The sequence below is a fragment of the Phascolarctos cinereus genome, unplaced genomic scaffold, assembly GCF_003287225.1.
Source record: "Phascolarctos cinereus isolate Bilbo 61053 unplaced genomic scaffold, phaCin_HiC Scaffold_7;HRSCAF=346, whole genome shotgun sequence".
Classification (NCBI taxonomy): domain Eukaryota; kingdom Metazoa; phylum Chordata; class Mammalia; order Diprotodontia; family Phascolarctidae; genus Phascolarctos; species Phascolarctos cinereus.
The window spans coordinates 54,541,828-54,554,474 of record NW_027556180.1 but is presented as its reverse complement, the minus strand read 5'-3'; the positions used below and the strand labels follow the sequence as shown (position 1 = coordinate 54,554,474).

Below are 12,647 nucleotides of genomic sequence, written 5' to 3'. Positions count from 1 at the left end.
GATTTCAGAAAAACCTGGAAAGACTTATATGAACTGACACTGAAAGAAGTGAGCAGAACCAGGAGAACATTATATCCAGTAACAGCTACACTGTGTGATGACCAACTTTGATAGACTTAGCTCTTCTCAGCAATGCAATGGTCTAAGATAATTCCAAAAGACTCATGATGGGAAACGCTGTCCACATCCAAAGAAAGAACTATGGAGTCTGAATGCAGATCGAAGCATACTATTTTCTCTCTCTTTTTTCTTTCTTGTGGTTTTTTCCCTTTTGTTTTGATTCTTCTTTCACAACACGACTAATGTAGAAATGTTTAATATGATTTTACACATATAGCTTATATCAGATGGCTTGCCATCTTGAGGAGGTGGGAGAGGAGGTAGGGAATGAAAAAACATGGAACTCAAAATCTTACAAAAGTGAATGTTGAAAACTATATGTGTAATTGAAAAAAAATGCTATTAAGAGGGAAAAAAAGGAAATGCAGTTATCAAAAATACACACATACATATGTATGTTTGTTTTTAAAGTTCACAGACCTTAGGTGTTAAAAGCTCCTGCCCCTCACTAATGGCACAAAGTGAAAGGGAAAACTATTTCTTGGATGAGAAGGGTTTTATTTTGAAAAAGGCTGGCCATGTCCATGAGATTTTGCTTCCATCAGATCTGTTTAAGTGTAAAAGAAAATTAGGAGTCTCCCCCACTAAGAAATGAGAATGAGCCATCATCACTTCCCGTGTTATTTTTAAAAAGATATCTTTAAATGTATCGCTTACATCTCCTCTCAAATAATAATACAAAACCAAATTGCTTAAAATCATTTATTTTCCTACAGTACATTTTTTTTCTTCAGGTCACAGAACAATCTGATGCAGTCCTTTCTCCATGGTAAGCACAACTTTCAATCACTGTAGAAACCACATTCCATTTTTGCACTAGTCAACAGACAGTTACCAAGCACCAACTCTGTGCAAGGCACGCTCCTATAGGACGTAAGTTTGCTCTCCCCTTGCAGCACTTTCAGAAAACATGGGCTTAGTTGCATGTACAGAAATAGCCTCTTCTATAAAATTTTCCATAAAAAAATAATGGGTATTTAGTTACAAAGTCTGTGATACTACAAAGTAATATTTCATATTAGTTCAGATACCCCATTAGGAAAGTAAAACTCGTTTATATTTTTGCTCGTGTTTAAAATGGTTTAAAGCAGATAGTGGCACCACCACATACAATTTCTAATGGACCTATCCTCTGTGATGGTAAATCCTAACATTACATGATTAGAAATTAAATGTCAAACAACAATCAGTCCTTAAATACCAATGGTTTCTTAACAGCATTTTGGAAGGTGGGGAAGGGGAACAAGAGCAAGCTGTTTTGTTGCAGCTAAAAACAAAACACATGAAGGAATGCACAGCCGTACAAATCTGCTGGAAGCCGCTCAGACTTTCTTGATGGCTGGCTAGAATAGTTGACGATTTTATTTTTTAGGGCCTGCAGAAGGGTTATACCTGTCAAGCACTAATGGGAAAATCTGAACCGGAAAGTCTCAAGGGAGTATTTTGGCAGGCGATGATCTTGACCATTAACAGCAGTTATAAGCAACAGAAACACCACTGAAACCTTGACGTCATTTGTGATGGAGTGCAATGGAGCCGTTTGCCCCTGGCACCTGACATGTCCTGGCTGTACTGGCACGATCCTTTTAGGGGACTAAACATCCAGGACAATCTCAACAGGTAAATGATACTGGCAAATGGTATGTTTTTAAATCGACATGTTGTCTGGGCAGAAGGGTTTTGTGCCATGGCGGTAACAGGTAGCTACGCTGTCGCTAAGATGGTGGCAACAGAAACAAACTGATGGCAAATTCCTGAATTGTGCTGTGTAGAAGGAATCTGCAAGGTCTCTTAAACTCCCTGAAAACGTGGATCCATTGCATTGCCTTTCAATGGAAAGAACAATTACAGATGAGATCTCTGGTGTAACCCTTTGTGCAGTGAGTACCTCCTTTCTGTTGGTGCTATTGGTGTCCACGCAATAGAAGCACTGCAATGTGTGGTGCCTGCCAGCAAACTCCAAAAGGGCCATCATGGTCCACAGGTGGTTTAGTGGACTTGTTAGTTCTTTCTAAATCCCACTGTATTTTGGCTGCTTTTCATCTCTACATCAGTTCCCCAACCAGAGGGTGAAAAGTTTGTTAATTAGAAATGCATTAGTGGTATGAATTCTACAGGCCTCTTCGCATGGACTTGCATAAGAAATTATAGTATGAACACACACAACAAACGTCAAATAGTATTTCCCAGCAGCGGCAAATAGTTTTCTGACAAAGCACTCTTAATTTTTATTTTTTGGAGGTTGGGGTGGGACAGTGGTTGTTATTTGGGGGTCTGGCAGGGAAATGTTAAGGAGAATCGGAAGTTTTGTACAAAACTGGGTTTTGTAAGTCCTAGACTGGTCACTTACTAGCTGTGTGACTCTGTGCCAGTTACTCTGAGTTTAGAGATAATATAGTTGCTCTGCCTGTGCTCACAGGGCTCATGGGAGGAATATCATGGGTATAAATCGCAGAGCTCTGCAAACAGAAGGCACTGTGCTATCTTGTTCTCTTGCCCCACCTTTTTCTTCTCAAATACATGGGCAAAGGTATATAGTAAGAAGGCTAAGGTGTGCCTTTTGGAAAACCAATGTCACTGTTTAGTTTCAACTAAATCTAAGAAGAAATATTTGGCTTTCCACTTTGTGCCATCATTTTGGGGTTGGGTGTAAGCTTCCTGAGTTTTCCTGGAATTCTGATCATATGTGTTGTTACTGTCATAACCTTGGCCAATAAAAAAAAAAAACCCAAAAACCCAAACCAACCAAATGAAGTTTCTTAAGGGCTAGGACCATGTGTCATTCATGGTTTATCCTGATAGTGGGCCTTGCACTGAGTAGGTACAAGGTAAGTAAGCAATAACACTTCTTTTCAGGCCCTGCACTGCAGGCTTTAGATAAAAGCTTATTAACCACATGAACTTTTGATGGGATACCGCAGTACATTCAAAGTGTTCTATATGGAACACTACTTTAGATAACTTGACCTTGTGGATCCCGCCCCCTTCTGACAAAGCAAGTTCCTATGCAAGTTCAAGTAGGTTGTCTTTGTGCCAAAATATTACAGCTGGGCAACTGAAGGATGATACACTTTATGTAGAGAAATTCTTCATTTTGATACCAACTCGATAGATCCATCTGGGAGAAAACAGGCGACTGAGAAGTTTCCTGATTAAGACTTTTAAACATATTGAAACATTTCTTGGTTTGTAGATGTTGCAGCTACTAGTCTGTTTTAAACTACCTAAAATGCTGTTAGCTTTCCAAAGATACCTTGTTTTAAAATGGTTGTAAGAGCCTGAGAAATTATACACACATATATAGATACAATATATATCTACATATGCATATATGTGCCTGATATGCATTTTGGAGTTCAAAGGACTTTTTAGGTAGCAGATTTTATGGAACTATTTGAGGTTTGGGCTTTTAAAAGGATGTAATTTTATATTAATATGTGTTACTCTTATAAATGATTTCTAAGATTTTTTCCAGCTCATTTATTTATTCACAAGTGGGATTTGTGCCTGGGTTAGACTGAATTATACTAGTCCACAATGCCCAAGTTTCTTTTTGGTGAGAACCATCCAAATATGAAAGGTATAGATGTTCATTTTCTTATACAACAGAAGTGTTCATGAAGAGGTGGGCATCAACAGAACTTTGGTAACCTAAATCACAGTTTAAGTTCAAAACGGACTTTGTAGTGAATTTTTTCCCAATTTATTTGGCGCTTATTGTTCTGATTTTCAGTTCACCCAGAGACTGCCTCTGGAGACAGTTCCAACCTCCACACTTGTTTTTGAATGTGTAACATTCATCCTAGTTAAACTCTCTCACACTTTTTGGAGTGTTGGTGAAAAAAAAATGTTTCAAGTCTAGCTACAGAGGCTTATTTAGAAGCAGATGCTGCCCCCATGCCAGCCACTACAGCTCCAAGGTCCCAGGTCAAGTAATCAGATCATTCACTACCAGGATCTTTGGCACGGCCTCCTCGGCCACGCTGCCCAAGCAGTCACTGCTCTTCTCTGGAACTACTTTCTCCTTTGCTAAATGAGAGAATTAGACTGGACGGTCTGCAAGGTCTTTTCCTGCTCACGTTTCTTCATTAAGGAGTGGGATTAATGCCCAGATTATACTGGACTATGTCTACACTGACAAAGTTGTTCCTTCCTAAAAAACACTTAAATGAGTTGTCTGTGAACATTGAGCTTATGACAAGCTACCGGAACAGACAGATGGTGACCAACAGCATATCCCCAGTGCAGACAGAGGTAGAGTCACTTGGTTTATTTTTCTAATAGGGTAAACAAACTTCTTGTGACAAAATACTAGACAGTAAAGAAAACGAAAGCAGTGAACACAGGCATTACTTACTTATGAAATTGTCTAGGGAAATTACGCTCTCAAGAGCACAGGAAAAAGGAGACACATTTCTAACAGCACAGAGTGGGGCAAGGGATGGTATGGGTTCTCAGGGCCTATGTTCAAATCTAGTCTCTGCTACTGCTCCGACCACTCTTCTGAGCCGGCTTCCTCACACAGCAAATGAAGTGACTGGATAAGACCTTTAAAGGCCCCTTCCTGCTCTATCTTATGACCTCAGAACAATGTGCTAGAATTACCATTTCCAACTCCCACATGGTCTACCTAACCATGAAGACAAGGCCATTCAAATTCAATGCTTTCTGAAGCTACTTGTGATCACCAGGACACAACGTGACTTTGAAGGGAGAGAGAGGCTTAGACCAAGGGAAAACAAGCATTACGTAAATCTGGCCTCAGTGGCTACAAGGGTGCCAATGTATGTATGTATGTATGCACATATGTGTGTGTGTGTGTGTGTGTGTGTGTGTGTGTGTGTGTGTGACAGAGAGAGAGAAGATTTGTGTTTTCTTGTGGAAAGAGGTCTGCAGTTTTTAAAAGCCTCCTCCACAACAATTCAGGTAGACGCACTGCAGGCCTGAAACTGTCTCGTCAGACTAACAGCAGAGCACTCACAGAGAAAGAAGCCCTTGGCTGTGCTGTATCTGAGGGCCACCCTCAATGGCCAACAGGTAAAGTGACAAGCTAGAGAGAAGGGCACCTCTGGAGCCAAAGTACCTGGATACTGGGCATCTTCTGAAAGCGGCCCAGAGCTTCCCTTCACACAAAAAAGGCCTAAATAGGAAGATGATCTCACTTCCCTATTCCTCTTCTTCCCCTGATCAGGTATGCTCAGGGGAGTCAGGCAAACTGTGAACAGCCTCTTCCCAGACTGGCAACATGATTTAAGAGAGAAACCCACATTCTAGTTCCAGCTGTACAATCTTGGGTGAGCCCCTTAACCTCTGCCTCAGTTTCCTCACAGAAACATGACAGGGCTGGTCTTGGCCTCTGAGGTCCCCTCCAGCTCAAAAGGTCAAGAGAGTCTACGAATTTGTTGGTTGCCAGAGTCTGCTGGATCTCAAAGCTACTGGTTCCACAGAATGCTGTGGGTGAAAAAATTATTGCTTCCATAAACATGTGGAGGTTTGATATTCAACCAAGTGCTTTATTTTTAAAAGCCCTGATAATTGTTTAACAGGTCTAGATGACAGGGAGCTTTTGGCACTGTTGAGGCAAACTGTGAACACAGCTGCTTTTAAGCCTCTTTGGTGGAAACTAAAGCAATCTTATTCAAGCCAGGCCTGTTCTGCTTTGGATGCAGAGAAGGAACGGCTGAGGCAAAGGTTCAATGGTGGCAAGGGGGAACAAGAATGAATTCTGAAAATGGACAAATGTTAAAAGTCATTTTTAGGTTCTAACAGTACTGCACTCTTCCCTAAGACTTTTCTTGAGGGGTGCAGTGGGATGGGGGTCTGTTTTAACGCAGTCTAAATATCTGGATGCTGTTTGAAATAAGTGAAAGAAAGCGCTTATTCCATAACTCAGTCAGTTTTCTATCCCTGGGTTCCACTCCCATCCTCCCACCCCAAATTTGTTAGTCACAGAAACATGTAATGTAGACACGTCACATATTTGGTGTGGGGCTTGATGAAGCCTTTTAGCTTTATGGCCACTTCCTGTTGTGCCTGACTGGGAGGTCTCTTCCCAAATCCATGCTAAGATGAATTCTCTGCTCAAGACACTAAAACTAACACATCACCATGTCATCTTCCTGACCCCTAAACTACTTAAAGCTTATAGTAATTACATAATCTTGACAGAGTATTCTCTCAAGTGGACCTAGCCTGATGTCCTCTGTCCTTGTTTGACGGGTTTCTGAGCCTCGATAAAGACTCTGAGGCCATCCTAGGTGTTCACTGGGCTACAAAACATCCTTTCCTTTTCCAAACCCCTTATAACTTAAAAAAGGATTACCACAAAGTATCCAATTCATAGCTGATGAGGTCAGCAATTGAACTGGGCTGACAGACACCAAAGTTATAAGCCCCCAATCAAAGAAAACATTTGAATCATTCATTCCTTTGCCTCCCACAAAATTAACATCTAAAAATGATTTCTCCCTTCATTGTTTGGCTTCTTCAAAATTGAAGTGTTATTGCATTTACAGCCCTTAAATCAATCTTCATTTAACATTTCATATTTTTTGTTTTGAATAGTATTGGATTTACTTAATTTTTAATATTCTGGATAGCCACATGGTATATACCACAGTGTAGAGGCCTTGATATTTCTCCAACTTAAAATGGTATCACATTATGTCTGTTAAATATCAGGATAAGAGTTTTGTTGGTAGTTTGATATGAGTTCTCCAAACTGCCAAAACACTAGTAAATCTAATTTGTTTTTCTGATGAATACACATTTTAAAACATATATAGAAGTTAACATTGGGAGATTTTAAAGGGTTTAAGTTTTACTGTTTTCCTGGACTTCAGATTTAACTTGAATGATAGTAGAAAGAGGGCAGAGCAAAGGGCTCCTCAGCACAAAGGTGTGCTTTTGCCTAGAATCTGAGCCTCCTCCCTCCTCCCTCTTCCCTCCTCCCAGCTGTAATACCACAGTGAGGAATCTTTTACACTTGTGATTTAAGGATTCCTTCCCCATGCACTCTTTCTTTTAAACACAAACAGAATTCAATAATGTAGTATTCCTAATAGTATCTTTGGCTATGAAACACTGTACCTACTATAAGTCCAATAATTTGGAAGCATTTAACACACTATGACGTTTCCATGAAACAAAAATATGGGCCAGTTCATGAGAGATGCAATTTACTCATTAAGGGTCCAATGTGATTAAGAGGTCAATGGGATTAATGAAATGTACTAAGTCATAAAAGTGCAGGAGGGCTTACCAATTAATCTTTTTGAGATATTTTCTTTTACGACAAAACTGAAGTCAACTGCTTCAGTTTCACAAACTGTACACTTGCTGACACGACAATACTATCAAATGAAATGTAAGCAATCACTTCACAACTGGAGTTGGTTGTTTTTCTATTGTTCTCGCTTTAAATAAAAAAAAACCAACAACACCTGGCTGAATTGCACTGGCTAATAGTTGGATTAAAGCTATTTCTACAGTTTACTTTCCTGTCAAATTCCAACGTTGTAGGCACTGGCAAAAGGCAGTGCTGGCAAACATATACATGGAAATGCTATCAGAGATTCTTCTGTCTTCCATAAATAGCCCTAATAAATTCTTTTGTTTGCATTGGCTAACTATCTTAATTCCCGTTTTTGAACATGACAAATTACATCTGAAGTGTCACTGAAGTAAAATTATTGAGCTGGTTTTCCTACCTCCCGGACAAATGTCTAAAGTGGCTGGCAGGTGACATACATCATTAAACAGGCTTTCCGCTACTTCAAGAAATGTCAGCACTCGGAACTACTTTAAGACTTTGATTTCTAGACTCAGGTGAACAAACATTCTAGGTACCTCACGCATACAGTACAAAGCATAACTGTAAATATTCATCCTGGCATTTAACAACAGTACAGCCAAGAGATATGAGCATGGGAAGTATTTTAGCTAAGGAATCTTCCTTGTCGCACTCTCAGTTCTGAGTAGAATGATAGGGTGTGGGAGAAGACAATGGTCCCACATCTCAGAAGGTAGCTGAACCTCATTCCACTCTGCCAGGTCTTCAGGGATTTCTTTACCTCACTCACAGAGGAAAATACACTTTGTTTGCGCTGTGTCCTAGTGCTTTGTATGGCCAGAGTCTTCATTCATATTATGTTAACTTTCAACTTAATCATCTTAACTCTGATGTCTTTAGCTGTGTTTCACTTACTGTCACTGAATACACAGTGCAAACAAAGGCAAGAGGTGAAGCAATCACATCAAGAATAAGAGCTCACACTAAAAACACACACACGAGCAGCATCCTGTAAAATTTAGCTTTTCTACTGTCTTTATTCTGGGGATGAGGGATCCTCATCGTCTTCGTCTTCATCATCGTCGTTGAAAGAGCAGGGGGTCTCGCCTCGGGACTCTGAATAGTGGGATGTTGCACTGCTCGACTGCTGACTACTTGGGGCAAGGAAATGCCCAGTTGCTAAGGCCACTTCAGCATCCAAACAAAACCCTTGGTTTATACTATTAAATAATTAAAAGAAGACACATATCAATTAATTCCCAGGTAGAATATTTAAGCTTCGATAAATACACAAAAGAATAAATGCGAATTTGGCTCAAGCAAGGCCACAGATAGATCTTTTAGTGAGCTTCTAAAGTTGTCATAAAGACCTGTTGCTCTCTCTCCACGGAAGACTCGGGCTCTTTCTGTTCTGTGCATACTTTAGAGTTTATACACAAATATTTTGGAAGCTTACCTTGATTGTGATAAAGTGGTACCACTGGTCATATCTAAATTTGGAACTGATTGGGTTGAATTCAGAAGTAGCCCCTGATTCAACCATGAAGGTCCCGTAGACATATCTAAAAAAACCCACAAAGACAGGAAGTATGTATGGTGCAAATTTCATGGCTGATACCGTTACAAGTCTTAAGAATGGCTGGAAAAGTAAGTGGATAAACTTGATTTTAACTGCAGCTAAGAGGGTCCCTTAAATCTACCTGTCATTTCTCTGAGAAAGCCCCTCTCAAGATTACTGGGGGAAAAAGAAAATATCTACCATTCACTTATTTCTTTTTTTTGGGGGGGGGAAGGGCAACACAGGATAGGGGAGGAAAAAAACAAATTAAAATTCTAAATGTGAGGAAGTTAAGATTTCAAAAAGTCTCCTTGTAGCCAAACTTCCAGTAGAATTGCCCAAATCATTCTAGGCTACTGCCACTGAAGTTATTAAGAGTCCTACTGAATAAATGCTAGCCAATTCTATGACCACTGACACGTTAGTAAGAAATAGCTTATTCTTAGAGAAAGCAAGTTTGATCACCAACAAAATATGATAAAGTTTCCATATTTGGTTCTTTATCCCCACCCCCAAAAAAAGAGACCTAAAAGAACAATGGTGTCAATAGGCAAAGCCAGGAGTACATGAAAAGAAAAAGATAAATGACAGTCATAAAACTTAAAGTAATAAAAGAAAATCAAAATAGTAAAAAGGCTGAGACAGGCAGTGTAGGACAGTGGGGAGAAAGCTAGCCTTAGAGGTAAAGAAAACTGGAGTTCAAAGTTGACCTTACAAAATGTAAAGGGCACAAAACTCTTCAGTGCCCTGGGCAACTCTCTAAGACTGTCAGCTGCAAAACAGCTATCATTGAGTTGGCAAGCGTTTCTTATACTAATGATATCATAGTTTCAGACTAAAAAGTAGGGGGCAGGTAGGTGGCACAGTGGATAGAGCTGTGGCCTTGGATTCAGGATGACCTGAGTTCAAATCTGGCCTCAGACACTTGACACTTACTATATGTGTGACCCTGGGCAAGTCACTTAACCCCAATTGCCTTAAAAAAAATACACAGACTAAAAAGTAAAAAGTTAACTAAAGGGATAGGAGACATAGGGAACTATGGGGCTGAAAATTAACTTCTTTCGCACTCGTCCACAATGTTATACATCCTATAAAATATTTGTTCAATAAAGTTTTGAAGCATTTATTAAAAGTTACTTCCATGTACTAGGAATTGGTACACAAAGACAAAAATTAAATGGTCCCTGTCTTCAAGACACTTACAATCTATTGAAGGAAAACAACAGTAAATAAAAGAGAATGAGAGGAAGAAAGTACTCCTGATCAAACTCAATTAAAATACTCATAATTATGAAGATATAATCTTTTCCTGACAACAAGCAGAGAATCATGTTATGTTAAAATCACAAGGGACGTTGGAGATAATCTAGTTCTGCCCTACTCCCCACCCCCATTTTGATGAGGTAGAAATTGAGGCCCGAAGCGGATGAGTATCTTATCCAAGTTTATATAACTAGTCAGCCTTAAAGGATGCAAGTCAGGGAATACAATAAAATTCCTGTGCAAATATGTTTTTATATAATGTACAAATACAGATGGTATTAAGTGAGAAAATAACCCTTCCTCGAGGGTTCCACAAAAATGTTTGAAAAAAAAGATGAAAATAAGGAGTTTTTGAAGTCACTGGGACCTAGTTTCAGATAACCTGAAGTCATTTTCTACAGCAATTTAAGTACTCATGCTACTCCAATTTAGGGAGTGGATAATGAAACACAAGAATTTAAGTGGCCAAAGGCATATATTCACAAATTCATGTAACATCAAGTTTCACTTATACATGCAAAGAAATTTCCTTAATAAATTTTGGTATAATAACCCCCAATATCCATATGGCAAACTCTCTTACTTGTGACATCAAATGTCTTCTACATTTGGCAGTAAACAAAGCTGAAAATATCAGTTTTATTCTGTTAATGAATATGAGCATTCCTGAAACAGCTGACTGTTTTGCCGAACGAGAATTGCTATCAAGTGGTATTGTTCTAAGACATTTGGTTGCTGTCTTTGCCATGGACTACAATTTTCCTCTGTACTAAATGTTGATGATAGATAACAATTTAGTAAGTCTGCAAAGTCAAGCTTTAGGTATGAAAGGTTAGACTTTTCAAATTAAAGCAGAAATCTAATTTAGTACAAAAACAGATGCACATAGGTAGATTCTATCCTCAAATCAATATGAATATTGCACTAATGTGATAATCACTGATTATTCTACATCACTGTAAAGGTCATTTGGCCTTAGTAGATGCTGGTAATGTTATTAATAAGTTATTTTCTTTCCTATAGAATACTGCTTTTAAAAAGTGTGCGAATAGGGGGCAGCTACGTGGCGCAGTGGATAAAGCTCCAACCTTGGAGTCAAGAGGCCCAGAGTTCAAATCCAGACTCACACACTTGACACTTACTAGCTGTGTGACTTTGGGCAAGTCACTTAACCCCCAACTGCCTCACCCCCACACACCCAAAACAAAAAAACAAGAAAAAACTTTATGGGGCAGCTAAGTGGCATAGTGGATAGAGAACCGGCCCTGGATTCAGGAGGACCTGGGTTCCAATCCAGTCTCAGACACACAGCACTTATTAGCTGTGTGACCGTGGGCAAGTCACTTAACCCCACTGCCTAGCCAAAAAATTTAAAAAATAAAAAAGTGTGCCATTTTTAAAAAAATGGGCAATTTGCTGGGGACCTGAAAGCTATTTTGCTTTCAGAAACGTCTACCACAATGGCACTTATAATGGTAGCATCTGCTTAAGGAATAGTTTGAATTTAAGGGGTAAACAGTTCTTTCTGGATCTGGTTTGCATTTAAAAAATAAACCATCAAGTCCAAACCAGTCTTTCTGGTTTGGAAAGTGAAAAGATACAAAGAGCACTTGAAAGGAGGCTGACCACCTGGACAGTTGGCCACAATACAGCTTGTGCTTAAGCATCTTATCAGAATGCCAGAGAAGAGGATGAAAGGGCCTTTACTAATCTTGCTAATGAAAAGCAGTGTAGCAAAATAGGAAGAACAGTGGATATGGAATCAAGACCTGTGTCTGCAAATGCAAGACCCTGTGCGTCCTTGGGAAATGCAGCTTTTTAAAAAGTCACCACATCTCCAGAACAATCCCTTATTTATAAACTGGTGATAATGACACACTCCCAACCAACCTTATAGGGCTGTGAGCAAAGAGCTTTGAAAATCTTAAAGCATTATAGAAATGTAAACTATCAATCAGAAACTTTAACTACTACTATTCCTTGCTTTCTTTGCTGTGCACTTCTAAAACTGGAATACATCAGCATGCACATGGGTGAGGGGGCCACTACATCAAAGTGGTTTGAGCTCACTGCTTCAAAAGCCTCACTTCTGATTGTACAGACAATCACCTCAGGTCCTAGAGGGCCCCTTAGCAGTCCCTTCTAGAGACTGCTCTTGACTAGAGGAAGGGAAGTGAGGAAGACATGATTAAGATAAAAGAAGTAAGAGTTTTACAGTATATGATATCACTGAGAAAGCTGGCAAAAGTGATAGCATTTTCTCCTTTTAGAAATGCTTCAGGGCAGCTAGGTGGCGCAGTGGATAGAGCACTGGCCCTGGAGTCAGTAGGACCTGAGTTCAAATCTGGTCTCAGACCAGATAACCACTTGACATTTACTAGCTGTGTGACCCTAGACAAGTCATTTAACTCC

At 39.5% G+C, this 12,647-nt stretch overlaps 1 protein-coding gene across 18 annotated transcripts in view; it reads right to left on the bottom strand.

Annotated features, from left to right (window-relative positions):
• Positions 1–808: 808 nt before the first annotated feature.
• TFDP2 (transcription factor Dp-2) overlaps positions 809–12,647 on the bottom strand; it is a 173,859-nt gene continuing 162,020 nt past the window's right edge. For all 18 annotated transcript variants that reach the window (XM_020971002.2, XM_020971003.2, XM_078147530.1 and 15 more), the window contains 2 exons: positions 8,868–8,973; positions 809–8,631 (listed from right to left, as the gene is read on the bottom strand). In XM_020971002.2, coding sequence (XP_020826661.1) covers positions 8,448–8,631; positions 8,868–8,973 — 290 coding nt within the window. In that variant the 3' untranslated portion in view covers positions 809–8,447. The remainder of the gene's footprint in view (positions 8,632–8,867; positions 8,974–12,647) is intronic.